At 43.0% G+C, this 19,465-nt stretch overlaps 1 protein-coding gene across 9 annotated transcripts in view; it reads right to left on the reverse strand.

The window, feature by feature from the left end:
- Window positions 1-19,465, reverse strand: part of LOC310677502 (uncharacterized protein) — a 210,839-nt gene that overhangs the window by 23,495 nt on the left and 167,879 nt on the right. The window contains exon 1 of one of the 9 annotated variants that reach the window (XR_014511201.1): window positions 7,961-8,171. The exons of 7 other annotated variants lie outside the window; for them this stretch is intronic. Coding sequence is in view for 1 of the 2 variants with exons in the window: in XM_083440659.1 (XP_083296785.1) it covers window positions 8,082-8,184 (103 nt within the window). In the remaining variant the exon portion in view is untranslated. Of the gene's footprint in view, window positions 1-7,960; window positions 8,285-19,465 lie in introns of those variants that run through there. One more of the 9 variants, XM_083440659.1, reaches the window with a different exon arrangement.

Below are 19,465 nucleotides of genomic sequence, written 5' to 3' on the forward strand. Positions count from 1 at the left end.
TCAGTGTTTGGGTTCCAAGTTGTTTGAGTACTAAGGCGTTTGAGAACCAAGGTACCACTATATTCAAAGTAAGGGCTTGCCCCATGCCTAGAAAGCATGAGTCTGATAGCTTTACTGTTTGTCCCATATTTTCTAGGCACAGGGTCTGAGAGGTTTTCCATTTACCCTGCCACTTTCCTCGGGAATATTTGCTCTTTGCTGCCAAATCAGAGCAAACATCAATCCGCAAAGAAAACTCCATTGACATTTGTTCCGATTGAGTGGTAAACAGTGAGTTTCCCCGAGGAGAAGCAACAGGACAAACAGACGTGTGGAAGAGAGGGGAAGGGGAGCATGTGTGTCTGATTCTTACCATGCATAGCTAAAATGTCCTGTTCTTGTTGGACGCCAACTCCCAACAGGCAGAATAATGAGGATGGAGGATATAACCCAACAACATCCACAGATGCTAGGGAGTTTTTGGACCATCTCTTCCCAACAGATTCCGCAACATTACCGAACAGAGACTCTGTTTTTTTTTTCTTCTGCACCATTATTACAGTCTATGTAATTCTAATTCTAATTCTCATTCTAACAAAACAACCAGGGCTTTTTTCCCAGCCAGAACTCTCTGGAACTCAGTTCCAGCACCTCTCAGGTGGGACCTTTTTGCCATTCTGAGAGAACAACAGAGGTGTTCATGGTGAGTTCTGGCACCTCTTTTTTTAATAATAATAATAACAATAATAATACAGTAACACAGTTCCATATTTAAACATTGGGTTGATTAAATTCCTTAATGCTGACACGCATATGACAAACTGGAAAGAGTGAGTGCCATAGGCTAATTGGGACTGTCTTCTAATCACAGGCCATTTCACAGAGTTAATAATACAAAAAGCATTCATTAATTGGTAATTAAATATCCAGGATGCACAGGCTGTCAAAACTGGAAAGCCAAAATCATCCTTCATACACTCTGGCCCTCACTTTCAGGGCACACAACATCACTGCTGTGCCAAGCGAGACAGCGGCTTTTTCCAAGCTGAAGGAAGCTGGCAAAAAGCCAGCAACCGATTTAGCTACTGGTGTCAGCTTAGTGGCACAATGATTAGATAGATAGATAGATAGATAATCTTCTTTCAGAAGGTGTAGAAGACCAAAAGCAACTTTTCCATTTATGATTCATCAAATATTTCCAGGGAACACAAATTCATTTGGGTTGGCAATCTCCCATGAAAAACCAGTCTGGAAATCAATTCAGAAATCCACATCAGGGCAATGCCTTTATTTGACCGACCAAAATGTCACAAAAGGGGCAGAGCTGTGGAGGTTTGCTTACCAAAGAAATTGAATGTAGGATCTTTCATTTAGTCCCAACATTGTAATAAAGCCCCATGCTTGCTCAAAGCAGCACTGGGTTCTTTGCTGACCAGATTCCAGGCAGGCAGGGCTTCCTGAAGAACTGCTGAAATCTTGTCAACTGTGAATGAGCACAGGCCTTTTCTAATATTTTAAGAACGACAACAACAAAAATGCTCTTAAAGCAAGGGATGGGCAAATATGTAATCTTATGTTTTCTCGGTTTCTCACTTCTTTCACTCTTAATAATAATAATTTTATTATACCCCGCTCACATTTCCACTTTAGTTTGCTTAAAAAAAGGTGCACATGAAAATTCATCTGCGTTTTAGTGTGACTTTCTCCTAATTTGTAAATTTTCCTAATATACACATTAGGCTAAACTCCATACACATTTCCACAAAGCAATTTTTCCTAACCTAACAATTTCTGTGGATTTCTAAATTTCTAAAGAAGGGATTGTGTCAGAGTGTGCAAATTAAGCAGGTCCAGCTTTAAATGTTGTCAGATTTCTGCCCCATTCCTACTTCAAACTTTAGAAACAGCCCACACTGCCTCACAGAGTCAGAGGGCTCTTTGCCTGACAGCGCTCTCTTGACTTGTAATGCCACCACACAATGTTTCTGTGGATCTACTTTGTGTAGAGAGATACGACCCTTGGTAAATACTCAGAGAATATCAGATACCATGGTCCATAAAGATGGTTTCACCTCTATGGCTTGGGTCCAAAGATTGGCTTGTGTAAATGGAAGACATATCCCTTTGTGCATAATGGAGTCACTAATTTCCAACAATTCCTTCACCATCTCAAGCTGCACCTCCCTCCACATTGTATCACCCTACGTTTGTGGGCAAGGGGTCAGAGAGCATGAGGGGCTGCAGAGGAAAGGATCAGGAATTGTGCCTGGTAAACACTATCTGTTATTTTGGATCCAAGCCTGTATTTGGCAGCTGTAAAAATTAATGTTAACAATGGTTGCTAATCATTAGGTGACTCACGGGTCAAGCTGAATGCAATATACCAAAAGCAAGTTTACCTGCTTTCAACCGAGCTATTCCTATTTGTATTCTGGAACTGAAGCGCAAAGCCTTAATGCACACACCGTGCTTTTGCTGGCTTCCACAAGCGAAGAAAGATTAAGAGCGGCACATAATGCATTTAGTGTTTCATTTACTAAAGTACATTTTATAATCCCATAAGAAAAGGATTTGATGGCACCCCTGACCTGCCAGGCAAACAGTGGAGGTGCGCACATTGTCCAAAGAACTTCTGCACACAGCCCCTGTCACACAGCCCCTCAAATGCTGCTGACCTACATTCCTCAAGGGGAGTCGAGCCTGCCAATCACTCCAAATCAGGCAACATTAGTCGTCATGCAGAAGACTTCACACAACGTGTCAGATTGACACTAACTCCCCGTCATTTGTCTCCAAACACAAGAGAAATGTCAACACAATTTTCCAGAACTACAAGCATAAAACCATTTCCCACTACATAAACACACACACACAATATTTTCCTTTCTTCCCTCCCTTTGTGCATCTTGAGACATCTGTCAAGCTGCATAGGTGCATTGCTTTCCTAGCATGTTGTTTGAACATAAATAAAGTGCCACAAAAGTGCAGCCAGTTCCTTCCTTCATTCTTGAGCCTGATTAATTTGAAAATAAAATAAAAAGGAGTTGGCATCTATTATGGGTAGTGAAACCCCATTTTGAGGGGCCTCATCTGGGGCCCCCAAGCAAATGCTTCTCTCCTCTACCCCTCCAGCTAGACCCCACTTGCTATGTACTGAAGTTCTCACCCTGGGCCAGCAGGGGGATACTGTAGATAGTTATGCAAATGAAGGATCGAAAGTGACGTTCAGTGATTGGATAGTCTGTATGCAAATGAAGGATCGAAAGTGACATTCAGTGATTGGCTAGTTACAGAATATGGTTACTGTTGCATTCTAGTGGAGCTCTGTATAAGCAGGCTGACTGAGCTCCTCAGTTCAGTTCTGTTCCAGCTTACAAATAAAGAGCTGCTTTGGAAGAATTGTTGTGTCGTCTGATATGTTCGCCCACAACTTAACACCACTATTTTTGTCAGTGGCAGCAAAATGGTGGGCGAAATAATAACGCTGGGGTGGGCAGAGGCTAATTGGAGAGCCAATAATGGCTCTCCCATTTCACGAGCAGTTTCACTTTATAAGGATCATTTCAAAAGAATAACAATGTCCAATAAACTATTTATTCATTAGATTTCTTACCTGCCCTTCACCACAAGGTCCCAGGGCAAGATACAATGATAAAATACACAAATATATAACAGATAAAAGTCATAAGTATAAAGCAAATGTAAAAAACCAACTGCAAACAGTTCAAAATATAAAACAATTCCATATATAAAAACAATACTATTAGTGAAAAACAATTCCACGTATGAAAACAGTTAAAAGTTGTTCCACTACAGATGCAGACTGGGATACATATCTCCACTTAAAGGCTTCTTGAAAGGGGAAGGTCTGCAGAAGGCACCAAAATGACAACAGAGGCGACTCCTTTGCAATATGTAATGGAAGCGCTTTCCAAAGTGCCACCACATTTGAGGCCTGATTGCTGTATCGTGTGGAACAGACAATAGAATTGTTGTTGTTTAGTCGTTTAGTCGTGTCCGACTCTTTGCGACCCCATGGACCAGAGCACGCCAGGCACTCCTGTCTTCCACTGCCTCCCGCAGTTTGGTCAAACTCACGTTTGTAGCTTCGAGAACACTGTCCAGCCATCTCGTCTGCGGTCGTCCCCTTCTCCTTGTGCCCTCAATCTTTCCCAACATCAGGGTCTTTTCCAGGGAGTCTTCTCTTTTCATGAGGTGGCCAAAGTATTGGAGCCTCAGCTTCACGATCTGTCCTTCCAGTTAGCACTTAGGGCTGATTTCTTTCAGAATGGATAGGTTTGATCTTCTTGCAGTCCATGGGACTCTCAAGAGTCTCCTCCAGCACCGTAATTCAAAAGCATCAATTCTTCGGTGACCAGCCTTCTTTATGGTCCGGCTCTCACTTCTATCCATCACTAGACAATAGGATAGCATGCCCAAAGTCCATTTTGGCAAAGTCCATTTAGGGGGCTTAATCTGGCCCACTGATCAATTTAATCTGGCCTCCGTGGCAGTATATGTCCTGGGGTAAAACCCTAAAAAAAGCTCAGCAACTTTGGTTGGCCCTCACACATGTTCACTTCATCAAATCTGGCCCTCTTTGAAAGAAGTTTGGGAACCCCTGGGGCCCTACGCCAAACCTATGCATCTGCAATCAATGAAGTTGTGGCCTAATTATATATAGTCCAACATCTGTCTCTTCGTCTTCATTTGCCTCATGCACCCCTTCCCTCAGCTTCACCGCACCTGGGTCTACAAATAAGATTATTTGGCTTTACTTGGTTTTAATCTGTTTTACAGGCGAAATACTGCAGTAGGGAACGTTGATGATAAAGATTGCCATTAAGACGGCCACTCCTAATAAAAATGAGTGCTTGCTTCAGGCTGCAATCGTCTACCTACTTTGCTGACAGTAAGCTCCACTGAACACAGAAAAAAAAATCTTATGAATAGATATGGGTAGAATTTCACGAGAAGTTTGTAAATTTTAATTTAATGGAATCTTTAGAAACATTTTTCTCCAAAGAGAAACCGGTTTCATTTAATTAATATAAAGTGATGTAAACATGATCAATCAATTAACAGCTAGTTGGTTATTTGGGTGACAGGCCTTGCAGAAATAGGCATGTAGCGTTTTGATGCTGAATGGATAATTGGCCCAATGATAGATACCACTTTATCAGCGCTGCATCTCAGGATCAACACAGGAGCAATAATCTACACTAAGGTATCTGTCAATTAAAGGCAAATCATTCACCATTAATTATTGTTGATGTGTGGGTTACTTTTTGCATTGGAGTCAGGCTGGTATTTTGCAAAATACCAATAAATTACCTTGATAGATTTCAGAATCAGGCCGCAGTGAAGTTTTTAAGCTGCCCCTTCTTCTTGATTATAAAGACATTTTTCATTTTCAAGTTGATATATTAATGTATCATTGATGCCAACATGAGTCGGCAGTGCAAGGACAGCTCTTTCAACATGAGCAGCATTGTACTACAAAATAATCTACTGAATCTGTGGTTTTCCATGCAACATGAATCTCAATTACAGTCCCCTTAATTGCTGGAAAATGAAAGCAATTGATTATGTCCCACAAGCTTCATTTTCTTCACCACCAGAAAGGATCTACTAGATATTCAGCTTTTTTTTTTTTTAACCTGTAAAATAGCCAGCAGTTTGCATAAATAAAGAATATGCATTGTTTAGAATACTAGGCAGAAAACTGAACAAAAGCTGCTCCACACACCCACACCTAAATTTGTGTGACACATTACTAGCCTCAAAGGGCATTTGGTAACATCAGATATTTTTCTCATGTGCCAGTTCTAGGTTAAAAACAAAAGTTGGAATCCAAAGACTTATTTTGAGGTACAGCCAAGAACTAAGGCATGGCCGGTGGGGTTTCTGGTTATTTTCCTTTGAATGGCAGACACACACACCAATATTCCAAGGCATTTTACAGCTGCTTCTGCAAAACTCCAAAAGGGATTAGCCACATGGCGTTGAGCAAGGGAGCGCTGTTTATGCAGTGAAAGCCCAGAGCTCCCTTGGGCACAGGGAGTTGGTTGTGCAGTTCTTTGGTTCCAGGCCAAGTTGAGAGATACAAACAAAAAAAAAACCACAACAGTGAATTTAAAACACATATGCATCTCCTTTCATCAACATTTTCAAGGCACTTTGCAAACATTTAAGTAAAACAACAATGGATACATATAAGAAATAGGAGCTAAAATGCAGCTGCAAGTCAAGAATTAGAACACTTAAGATGGCAGATGTATTTTAAAATGCCTCCTTCATACCCTCCAAATGCCCCTATTTTCCAAAGGCAGTCCTGGAATTGCAAAAGCCATCCCGGTTTTTGATTTGATCCCGGAATGTCCCAGTTTCCTCTGCAAGTGCCACCGCTGCTGAGCTCCGCGAATAGGAGCTGGCGCTTGTGCTGAGCAATGGCAATGGCAATGGCCATTGTCACAACTGCAAGCATCCCATGGCCTCTCCTTGCCATTGCTGCCAGCCTCCTCCTCCGGCAGCTCATAGTTGCTGCTGGAGAGTGGCTGAGGAAGAGGAGGAGCGGCCACCTCCGTCAAGGCACAGGTTCTTAGAGGCAGGCAGAGGGCAGGGCCATCCTGGGTGGGAGGAAAGGGGGAGAGGAGATGAGTATAAGGAGTTTTGATTTTTTAAAATGCTTAAATTATTATTATTAATAATAATAATTAATTATAATTATTTCTACCCTGCCCACCTGGTTGGGTTTCCCCAGCCACTCTGGGCGGCTTTCAACAGAAGATTAAAAGCAGAATAAAACTTCAAACATTTAAAACTTCCCTAAACATCATGTGTATCCATGTCTAATCTTGCCCCTTTCTAAGATTTATTGATTGGTGTGTGTTTTTCTTTTTGTGAAATAAATAAAATAAAAATCAGGATTAAGAGGTTTCATCAGGACTGTTCAGGATGTATGTGTTCTGTCCCGTTGGTATAGTGGTGGCAGAAATGTTCTGCGGGGCGGGGGCGGGGGACCAAAAATGGTGGGTCAAGGAGGGTCAGTGAAGAGGAGTAGGAAATGTCCCTATTTCCATCTGAGGAATGTTAGAGGGTAATATGCTACTTATATTTTTAAAAAGTGTTTTTTGTCTGGTGCCTAAAAGTAAGCAAAGGTGGCACCAGGTATACCTTGCTGAAGAGGACATTCTGTAGCTAAGGTACCACTGGGGGGGGGGCGGGGAAATAGTGTTACAACTAATCTCAGCTCTGAGCAATAAATCATCGGCTTACTACCGTAGTGTACAGATAAATTGGCATGGAAAATGGCACTCTTTCAAGTTTCCAAACCTTTTATGGCCTTAGAGGTGAACACCAGCCATTTGAATTAGGTCCAGAAGCAAAAAATGGAGCCCATAAAGTTTTTCTAAGACTGATGAGATATCACTGCCAGTCCGCACTCTGGTGGATACATTTTACAGCAGCCAAAGCTTCCAAACCATTTTCAGAGGTAACCCTATGTACAGCACATTGCAGAAATCCAGACAGGTTGTTAGTAGAGTATAGATAACCACGGACAGGTTACCTCTGTTCAGAAGAGGCTCCAGCTTGGGCAAAGAAGTCCTGTACTGGTTTAGCCTGTTAAGCCATGGTTAGAGTAAAGAGCATAGCTGCATTTTGAACCTGTTTCATCAGGCGGAGTGCAACTCCACCCAGAATTTGTTCAATACTCTCTATTGACAGGCTCTCCATCTTGTCAGGATGAACCTTCCATTTATTATTACTATTATATCCGATATTTTGGAACCGAACAGAAGTGCTTTGGGGCCTACCCAAAGAATAGCTAGAAAACCCAACAGTTTTTTGTGGGCCCCTCTGCAGGGGGCCCTACATTTATCAAGCAGTGTTGAATCCTGCTCAGGGCACCATACATGGAATTTCCTTATTTTTATCCTCAAACCACCCTCTGAGGTAGATGATGCTAAGCAACACTGACTTGTCTGAGGCAACCCAGCCAGTTTCCTTGGAGCTCGGGAGATTTGAATTGAAGTGGTTTGTTCTTGTGAATGCCTGAAAGCCCCTCCCGTCTGTGGCAATTTCAGATACTTGTTGCAAACCTCTTCCTGTTGCTTTGATGCAGCCTGGCACCTTTTTGTCCTCCTGGCTGCTTGTGGTTTGGCAGCCTACTTTGTTCCTCTGCTCCTTTGCCCTCGCTGCCATTTAATCTGATTGCCTATGGCAACCCGGAGGAGTCTGCCAGCCACATCACAATGGCGCGTACGACGTGATGTCACACAGGCACTCATAAACAAAGCCAGCAAGGTTACTTTCACTCCCTCCCCACTCAGGAATTAATTCAGCTGCAAAATATGACCATTTCAAAGAAGATATCAAAACCAGTGAATATCCGGCACACAGCTCACTTGAATCCTGGTCTCTTTGACCCAAGACTCTTTCGACAATGCCACAGTGGCGCCATGGATTCGTCAAATGAACACCCAAGCCAGTCACAACCCAGGGAAACATTATCCTGTATTGCACCAGCAGCAGCTAAAACATTTCTCAACAAGCAAACTGTTCAGAGAAGCTGTGATCTCAAAATAGTTCTTTGGGATGGCAATGCTAGATACAGGCAATTCTGTCCCTAAAGTTCTTTAAGAGCATCCATGCCTCATTATTGAAAAGAAACTTTTAAAACCATCCAACACGAGGAGGCAGGGAGACAGAGGCAATGCCGACTCAGATGGTATATTCCTATTTCAGTCTCTTTGCTCTCGCTTTCTCCCACACCCTCCTGCTTTTCTGCTTTCTCTTGCTGCCTGTGCGTATCCACCTAACACTCCCCCTGCAGTAAGCTGCAGAATGGGACACTCTTGTTCCAAAGCCAGCCGGCAGCTGTCACATAGCGGAGGCAGCAAGCAGCCTGAGCAAAGAGTGAACCTACTCTGTCATTTAGGATGACTCACAGGGAATTGGCATTAATCCCTCTCTTTCTTGTAGTGGACGGAGCACAGCCAAAAAGCTACACTGGACCAGATCAAGGTAAGGCTGGAAGATTGCTTCTCTCTTTCTCTCTTTCTAGATATATTAAAGCAATACACCTCTGAGGCTTTGATGGATGGCTGACACTGGTACTCTACACCTGGCATGGCATGTCACTAGTAATTCCTTCCTGGTCTTAGCCTCTGGGGTGCTGTTCTAGAGCTGTAGTCCTTGATCACAACAGACAGATTGAAGCCAGCCACATAGATTGCTTTTCTTTCTCAAGTTCAACTTTTCTTAATGAGGGCATTGCTCCCAAGCTCCGGCAAGATATAAAAAGATGCTCAACATTCCTAAACTCTCCTCTCGGGAGGTACCACAGGGATCAATTTTAGGGAAGACCAGGGGTCTATTAGAAACGCAGCCTTGCAGCTTTCCTCACTTGCAAAATTGAGCTCAGGTTTCGTAGTTCAAAGAAGCACTTTGCTCTATCCATTGCCCACCCCACCCCCAAAGATATCCCTAGCAATTCAGAGCCTCCCAGGCACAAATACATCTCCTTAATTTATGCTGAGTGTTTTGAAAGCCACGGCACTCACTCAAGCCATCTGAAAAAAGCCCACCCAGGGACTATCAACTGTTCTGTTCTGTGCTGATACTGATAAAAAGCCTGGCACTACGTTTTGATAAATGAAACCCACAAACGTGCATGTGGGAGCACCCTGACATTTGTGTGGATAGCTAGCAACTCGTTGCTTTGAGCCATAGGGAACCATTTTATGTTCCTGGGTACAGTTTTCTTCTATTAGTTGTCTGAATCTGGTGTCTAGTCCTAATGCTGCTGCTTGCATTTTCTCTTTGATTTCTAATTGAAATATCCATCTTGCTTGTGTGCGCTCTCTGTCGAGCTAATGTTCTAGGAACCAGCCAGTTTATCTCGGAAGTGGTTCCATTAAATAAACCTTTCCTGAAGTCCATTTAATACATGGAAGAGAAGCTGAGCAGGGACCTCAAACAATCTTTATGAGCTGTGCTCCTTGATGTCTGTTTTGGACCAAAAGCACCAAATAACTTTCTCTAACTGTAATAATAATGCATGCAGCGCTCTTTTCTCCGCTGGGTTTAATTTTGTGTGCTGTAAATGGAAGTGTTTTATTGTTTGTCCTTTACATCGCGCTTGGTTCACCTGGACCCACTATGGATGGGAAATACTTTGTAATGAGTTGATGGCTTTTATGCAATTAAAGGGTCAGACAAGAGGCTGCTCATGCAATAACTAATGCTGTGGGGTTGTGTAGAGAGATTGGCCACAGTTTATCATGCTGATTGTTTCCACTATTTCTGCATGAACTGGTATATGAAGAGCTGTGGTGCCTAAATATGGTTATTGGTGTGGCAAGTAAATCTGCTGATTGCTGCTGTACTGAGTGCATTTCTGATCTGAACAGTTGCATCCTTCACTAGGGGTAAAGATGGCAGTAACACATCCCTTGTGCCCACAGGCATAGCAACACACCCACACTTCTGAGTCCTAGAGAAGACTCAAACACTGCGACTGAAACTCATCTGTAACACATTATATTTAATTGCTTAAACTGTGCTTATTTTTTTAATGATCCAATGCTTTGTGTGTTCTTAGAAAATGATATTGCTATTCAAGAAGTTTAATTACATCTACCTCAAAATCTTTTAAATGTGAAGCCCACCTTATTTCATAGTCTCATAGTGGCTAATAGTAGTGAAGCCATCTGCACTGAAACATGTATTGAAAATGTGCTATAATAGATCTCATGGTCGACTCTAACTTGCCTTGCTCCACCCACCCAAGCCAGCTTTGTTTTTCTTTGTTTTTAAGTTTTCTAAAACTTTCAAGAAAGTATTCCAGGCTGGGATGACACCCTAAGGGAAGAAAATTCTACAATTTACAGATCAAAAAGAAAGCTTGCATGCTAGCATGTCATGCAGACTCTATTCCCAACAGTACATTTTCTATTGACCACTGGCATTACAATGGGTTATCAGGGATGAGGCAGTCTCTTCATGAAATTATACCCAATATTCCTAGAGCTCTAGGTGTGAATACGAGGCATTGAATTGTGCCTGCTAGGCTGCAGGAAGCCAGAGGAGAAGTTTGTGGTATTTTATTTAAAAAACAATCCAATCTTGTTAAAAGAGACACCGTATAACTTCAAAGTGGATGAAGGATCTCCTGAAGTCCTCAAGAAGAAAAAACACGTGGAGTATATTACAGTAGTCTACAGTTTCAAGGTTATAATAACTTCTTACAAAAAGAGGCATAATCTCCATAACCAGATTACATCAGGGAAATGCTTGCTTGCCCCCTGCAGAAACCTGGGGTTCTAGGCAGAGCAATGTGTCCAGGAGAGCCCTAAGGCTGGAGACCTGTCAGCAGGGACAGCTGAAACCAAACCAGCAGCATGTGGCCTTCCCTCTTCATCTTCTCCCAAGCACATTGCTTCAGTCTTGTCTAGTAGATTCAGAAGTACATGTTGCACCCCCACCCTATGGACCACCCAAATTTCATGAATAATTAGACATGACATCTAGTGTTTGTGTCAAGGTCCAATGACAAGACTGACGATCCAACAAAGAGATCCCAGGAGTGGCAGAAACAGCAAAGGAGTGGCTGCCAAGGCAAACCATGGGTCCTCCTTAAATGCCTGGGGAGTGGCCCACAACCACCCCCTTTCTTCCCTTGCGATTGGCCAATTGAGTGAGTGGGCTGGATCCTTTTCCCAGGCAGCAAGCTTGGCCCAGGGACCTCCTTTGCTGCTTGGAAAGCAGCTCAAGGGGCCTTCCCCATCTGATCGCAGAGGGAACAGTGACCCACAGCAGCACCCGCCAAGAATGCTGAATGGTCTTACGAGAAACATGGGCTGCAACAGAAAGCAGCATGCCTGCATCGGGTTCTCTCTACTGCCTTTGCTATGCAGGATCCTTCATTCCATGTTGTGCTCTCATTACATTGTGTATTCCCTTGCTGATACCCATGGCAGCCAGTGATATGAAGTGGATTGCCAAGAAAAAAACACAAAAAGCATATGCATCCTAATTACATAGGGTAAGTGATCCTACATAAGAGGAGCCCTTCCAGATGAGACCAGACCTTAGGCCTTAAATGAACATGCAGACCCCGAGTCACAGAGGTTTAAAAATGGGCTTGCCAAGGTTTCAATTAATCCAGCATCTTGCTGCCCACAGTATCCAACAGGATATCTCAGAGAAGTCCAGAAAGAGACCCACATAGATGTAACAGCACTGCACTCAGAACATTCTCCAAATTTGAGTTTCCTGTTCTGTATTTTCCCCTCCCACAATGGAAGTATTGGTTCATAACTGTGTTTTGTCATTTGGAGCATTCATCTGATAAATGTCACACCTCCAATTGCCATCACTATTTTCCATATTCAACAGGATCAATAAGAAATGTGTATGCAGAGGTTTAGTTTCACAAGGAAGATTACAGTTTGATGATGCGTTGCTCTGAAGCACCTATTAATATCTAGGCTGGTTGGTTTTGTTTTATTTTTGTCCTTAGAAAAATGTGGGGAGCAAATTATAGCTTGCAAGAGTTCCATCAATTGCTTCAGTTCCATTTTGATGGTTTGAACAAGTCTTCAGTGTAAATGGCAGTGTCTGATCCTGTTTGCCAGTGAATACAATATAAAACCCATTCATAAATGAGTTTGATACTTATCTGTGTGCTATCAGCTGTTCTCCCCGTGCTTCTCCTTAGCTGGAAAAACAGGGTCTATTGAAATGTATGCGATTCAATGAGATAACAGTTCATTTGTAACTTGGCAACCAAGGGAAGAAATCATGTTCCAATAAGACATCACTCGTGCAATCCTATGTTTGTGTTGCCCTGTTCCCAAGGAGATGAACCCTAGAAAAAAAAAAAGCTACCATGCTAAGGCAGCAATCCTATTCGATTAACCTGCAAGCAAGTCCCATTGAACTCAATGGGAGTTAGTTCTGAGTAGACATGCATAGGGTTGTACTGTTACACTCTGCGAGTGATAGATCTATAACAGAAAGAGACAATGCCAGCTATTACTTCTAACTAGAGATAGCACAGCATCTAGCCTTAAGTGCTACCGAACTGGAGGATTTGTTTTCTTTTTGTCAAGATGGATAAACTGTTGTTGTCAAACCTTATTTGATATTATGCATCGAGAAACATTTTGAGAAGTGTATGTAAAAGAAGAGCTTCTCTTTGCAAGAGGCTTGTGAAGGGCTCCATTCTCCCACACAACGGTCTGGGCCACTTTCCCATCTTTCTCCTCATTCACCTTGGTAAATACTGTAAAAGTAGTGGCTGGAAAGAGAGGAACTGTAGAACTAGAAAAACAGTGCAAGAAAGTTTGAGAGATAGAAACAGAAGCAACCTGTCTCTACAATACTCATTAGTCATGACGACAGAGGGGGGCTGCCCCATTCCAGCCAATCTGAGTGCCGCATGAGGTCTGAGCAATTAGCCTCTCCCAGGCCATGACTTTAAGAACAGCAGAAGCAGGGATTTTTTAAAAAATAATAATAATCTTATAAGTTGTGTGTCTGTGTTTCTCCAATTGATCCTTTTACATGGCTTTGCATATATTGCAGTATTTTATGCATTGAGACTTGCAGCTATTTTTATTGATCATAGTTTAGTAATTCTTTACTGCAATTGTTAAGAGAGAATTTGTTTATTATTTGCTGATGTTTCGAGAGTTACCTTTTATTGTGTACTATTATATCCTAATAGATTCTTGAATATTATTTTATCCGATATAAGTCGTTCCATTTTAAAGTTACGTTTTATTATGACTTTTTGTATTGGATCAGATTATGGTAAGGTGCATGTCCTTTGTTGCATATTTTGTTGCTGTCAACCACCTTGTGTATAGTAGTATAGAAAGGCAGTATACAAATTAAAAGTCTCTCCCAACCCTACCTGGAGATACCGGGGATTGAACCCAGAACCTCCTGCTTGCAAGGCAGATACTCTACCACTGAGCTAAAGCCCTTCCCCAAGTAGCAAGAAGCTGATTTAGCAAAGTATGAAGCTTAGCCAGGTACCTAAATGTAGTAGTGGCCAGCAGGGCAGTACAGGTGGGGATGCGTTGTTGACTGGGGTTTCCAGCTTGTGGCCGGGGGGGGGGGGAGGCAATGCAGCAGAGAGGCAGTTGAATGTGCATGCGTACTGTGTCCATTTCCCTTCTTTCCACCCACCCCCTCTGTGCAGCCCCGGCCACTGGCAACTCTCGCTACACCACTGCTCTGCCTACCAGAAAAAGAGATCTTTGGGTCATGATGGAAAATTCAGTAATAATGCCAGATATGTATCCTAAAGTAAAAAGGGGGAGTGGGGCTCATCTGTAGGATATAGTAGGAGAAAGGTTGGAAATAAAGACAGAAAATGGCTTAATCTCAGCAAAGAAATCCGTGATGTGGCTACATTAGGAATGCAACTGAGTTTGGGTTGGTGCAGCTTAGAAACATCTTATGGAACTACAAATACAGAAACTGACAGCTAAAATAATTTTGGACTTGGTTTTTGGAGGATGTTCCCTACTAGAAAAGCCTAAAGAAACTCAAGCTACAGTTTACTTGGGGATAAAGCCATTAAACCTGAATGGGGCTTACTTCTGAGTAGGCATGTATTGGATTGCACTGTTGGCTTTTAATCCCCATCCCTACCAAGTCATAGTTTTAGAAGTATACATAAAATGTTTGTGTGTTCCGGTAAATAGCTGTGCAATTACTAATTATGTGATGTTAATGTAGTAATTAAACAGCAAACAGTAAATCCACACATGTGTGGTAGCCCTTGCCTTCCCCTTGCTAAGGGAAAGGCAAAACCTGCAGAGCAGGGGAAAATCCTTCCCAGCCCCGAATACGGCAACCGTCACCAGACCAAATCAAAGCCCTTCTAGCTGAAAAGAAAAAAAAAATGGTTAAAGCAGCAAGAAATTAAGAAATTAAAGTAGGGAGGGAAAGAGTGGTTGACGCTCCTGGCTGACTGGATGAGGAGTACGCTGTTGGCCAAGATATACAGCAGGCGGGCAGACCTGAGTGAAGCCTGCCTGACTCAGGTCCGCACGCCCAGCCACGCCCCCCGCCCAGGCTGCCACAGATTGGCCCAATTTGAAAACAGGTTTGGCAGGAACCCATGAGCCTCCATGGCAGCTGAGGGGGATGCACACAGACAAAGTGGGGTGTCGCGGCTGGGCTGATGGAGGAGGTGCTGCGTTGGGCAGCAACCACCGCTCACTGCAAGGGAAGTAAGCAGCCATTTCCTTCCAATATCCAGAACTATCAGTTCTGTACAGTGGTACCTCAGGTTAAGTACTTAATTCGTTCTGGAGGTCCGTTCCTAACCTGAAACTGTTCTTAACCTGAAGCACCACTTAAGCTAATGGGGCCTCCCACTGCCGCCGCACCACTGGAGCACGATTTCTGTTCTCACCCTGAAGCAAAGTTCTTAACCCGAGGTACTATTTCTGGGCTAGCAGAGTCTGTAACCTGAAGCGTATGTAACCCAAGGTACCACTGTATTCAGTATGCCTCCATTCCTTCCCCAAATTGGCCAATACTATTTAATTCAGTGAAAAATGACTGTGTACTATTGGTTGTATATCCATTCCATTTTCTCTAGTATTTGGTGCATAATCTTGAACTGATAAAATGAAGCAAACAGGAATAATCCAAAACTCATAACAGTTGAAGCACCCCTTCTTTGTGCTCCCTTGTGACAAATCTCAGAAACATCATTGCATTCTAAAACATTGTATTTGTTCACTTCTTAGAAGTTAAGCTAAATATGTTCAGAATTCTAAACCCCTGGTTCTCTACATTCAGCTATTATCCAAGAAGGCACAGCTTAAAATTTTGAATAATTTACATAGGAAGATGAATAAATTCCAAAGAGTTTATAAACTTCCCCATCAATTTGTCCTCCACTCTGATTGAAGATGCACCAAACAGTACAATTGTAATTGAATTAAATCTGATCTTGGACAAGTACAGAGATTATGTTCATCAAGCAAATATGCAAATAGTATCTAGCATCCATCACACATTCCTTTTAATTATTAGCAAGGGTCTTTCTCAAGGGTGCTTTATTAATCAAGCATCTGTTGAGTAGCAAATATAGCTTAAGCATCCATCATCCAAGAAGTATCTAGGTGAAACAGAGGACAATTTTATGATCCAGAAAGAGAAATCCAACAGTATATAGAAATCATGTGGAAACCACCAGTTAGGCAGTGAAAGAAAATGATGCCACAACTCTGTGTAAATCAGCTTTGGCTATGTGATGATATTGCTAAGGACAGCTGAAGGCAGTTCAGAGTGAGGGAAGTGCTTCCTGAATTGGCAAATATTGCTGAGCCTTTCATGTCAATCACTAAAGTCACCTTTTCAAAGCTACCAGAAATGTTCTTCCCCACTTTGGCTCTGAATTCTAAAGTTAACTTTGATACCTCTGTATCTCCATTTCATGCCACTCTTCAGCTCCATTTGTCTCAGAAGAACAGTGGACAACAAGTCAGCAATATGGCCTTGCCATACATATGTATAAAGTGAGCCTAATTCACTCTGAGATTGTTTAACAAATATGGCACCATCCATGTGCCATTCAAAAGCCCACAGGATCCTGGCACAGATAAGAGGATTTGACAGCTGCATATTCTCACATTGTAAGGGGTTGGACTAGGTCAGAGCTTCCCAAACTTGGGTCTCCAGCTGTTGCTAGACCACAACTCCCATCATCCCTAGCTACAAGGCTAGTGGTCAGGGATGGTGGGAATTGTAGTTCAAAAACTGTTGAAGACTCAAGTTTGGGAAACCCTGGATTACATGATCCTCAGGGTCCCTTCCAACTCTACAATTCTATGACCTTAGACATCTCAACATTTCAAAGTCCTTTCCTCAGCACAGGTAAGCCAATGTCAAACAGAAGGGCGGTGACATAGTTAAGGGGCCACTGTGACATCAGAGGAGATCCTCCATCAAGAAAACACAGCAGACCACCACCTGTATAACCACAAACACAGCTTGATAGGTACATGACGCAGATGACAGAGCACACAGCATGGATCTCTCTCCCTCTCTGGCCTCATGTCAAATTCAATCAGAGTTCATAGAGGCCGATGGGAAACTATGGAGAAAAGTCATTTTGCGCACACAGAAAGAACTCTGCACAAACAGCCTGTCTTGGGAAGACACAGGGGAACTTGAGCACATTGCTAAAACTTTTCTGCTTAGAACTCTGACAGGTATCTTGCCTCAGGACCCAGGACACAACAACCCGAAACCCACTCCGCCAACAGGCAACACCAGGACAGAGCACCATACAGAGGTAAACAATGAAGGAAGGGATTCTGTAATGTAGTTAACTGCTGCAATTGGTTTATTTACCACCTCTTTTGTTACATGTGAATGTCATGTTTTGTCTGAACTAGGGATGAGGAGAAATCTGATTCAGTTTGTATTCGAAGGCAAACCTATCAATTTTGCACTTTCTGGAGAAAAAAAATGAGAACTGAAACAGGCATCCTTCAAAATTTGTCCATATCTGAATTTTGAAATGGAGTTCTCCAACCAGTGCTTACAAAAATGCATACAGTACATAGATGCATTTATTTCCATACATGCATGGAAACAAATACATATTAGTGGAAGTTACATGGGGAAAAAGCATGATAGGAGGAGAAGCTGCTTGCAAAAATGTGTGCCTGAGTCATAACTGAATACAAAGCTTGTTTAGGAGAAATCCACACTAAACTTGCTGATGGCTTGTTTGTTTTGCTGTTGTTTAAAGCACAACTTGCTGCAGAAATGTGGATAAGTGAATTGATGATTGGGAAAATGAGAAACTGAGGGAACCAAAACTTACAGATCCTTCAATCCCTAGTCTGCACTATATTGTGAAAGCACACTTTATCACCACTCCCAACAGTGTGCAGTAGTGTATGCCACACACAGGAGACATCTCTGTGGTTCTTTGTCGATAGTTGCTAGATACCTCATTCCAACTGGTGGTGGACCTTGGGGTCTCAAATTTCAGCAGTGCCCTGTGTGACACCAAAATTCAGTACCCTCCACCTCTCGTCTTCCATTCTATATCATAGTTGTGGCACCCTCTAGGCTCCGTGCCCAGTGTGACCAAACCGAATTGGTCGCCTCTGTTCCAACCTATGCCACTGCTGGTCAAATAGTTATGAGCATGCAGAATCACAGTCTGGATGCATGCAGCAAAACAAGCTATTACCTAATACACAGTATTTTGCTGCATTCCCCAAATGGGGAGAATGTTCACAGTCAGTTCCCCTTCCCTCCAAGGGAAGCTGAGGTCTGAGAACTGACTAAAGCACTCATATGGCACAATTTCTTCTTCTGTTTCTAATATTTACTACCACTCGGGAGTTTAATTTATATGGAAATGCTGTGTATACTTTAAAAAAGCAAAAACTATTCAGGGACTTCGTGCTCCAGGCTGCTGCTTATTTCATACACTCTGTCTGTCCTTGCTCTTCACAGGTCAATTTCTCACAGGTACAGGATCCACCCCATGGCCTATTCTATTCTAGTCAGGAGAGAGACCTCTCCTACTACCAGCAGGAGTGACCAGGATGACCCCAGCTGTTCCTCCGTGCGGTTGGTAACCTACTTGGCTCCAGGCCAGCTCCGCCATCCTTGCAAGCTTCATGATCGCTGTGCAATGGTTGAAGAGGTTCCCACCATGGAGATGGACCCATGAGCAACACTGCAACTGTTGCCTATCAAGACGCTTGTCCAAGACATGGGAGCCCTGCCAAGATGATTGGCTGGCAATCCCACCCATGTGCTTCCTTTTCAGGAGCCACTCAATTCCTGGATGTTGATCATTAAAGCACCGGTGTTCTCATGCGTTGTTGTTCCTTTGTTGACCAGAAATGCTAGAACAAAACGGGTCTCTAACGCCCAAGTATCATCTGACCTCAAGACCGAACTCTGAGAGGGGCAGGCAAGGAACTTGATGGGCTCAGAAGTCATCACTTCCTCCTTTCTCTGCTCACTCAGGTACTCCAGACTGTGAGGAGGCATGTGTCTCAGGATGTTCAAGTGGGACACTTGCTTCTGCCAGGGTGTACGAGGATGTCGGTGAGGGTTGAACTAATGAAAGAAGGTAACTGCACAGCTGTATGATGTGACAAATGAAATCCCAGAGTCAGGGTTTGTCAAAAGCATGGCAAACTTCAAGATGCCCACCTTTTATTTACAAATTTTTGACCCCACATTTCCTCCCAGCAGAGGCAGATTGAGGGGAGAACAACACACTGGTTGCGGAGTCTTGGGGGCGCCACAGGGAACACAGCTACTATGATTTAGAATGGAGTGCAAGAGGTCAGAGGGGTGTCAAATTTGGGCGTTGCACAGGGTGCCATTGCAATGTGAGACCCCAAGGTTCTCCACTGCTCCCAGTGAAGCCTAGGGTAAACAGCAAAGAAATACACTAGAGCAGAAGTGGCTT

Source organism: Podarcis tiliguerta (genome assembly GCF_965153285.1).
Source record: "Podarcis tiliguerta genome assembly, chromosome: 5".
Lineage (NCBI taxonomy): Eukaryota > Metazoa > Chordata > Lepidosauria > Squamata > Lacertidae > Podarcis > Podarcis tiliguerta.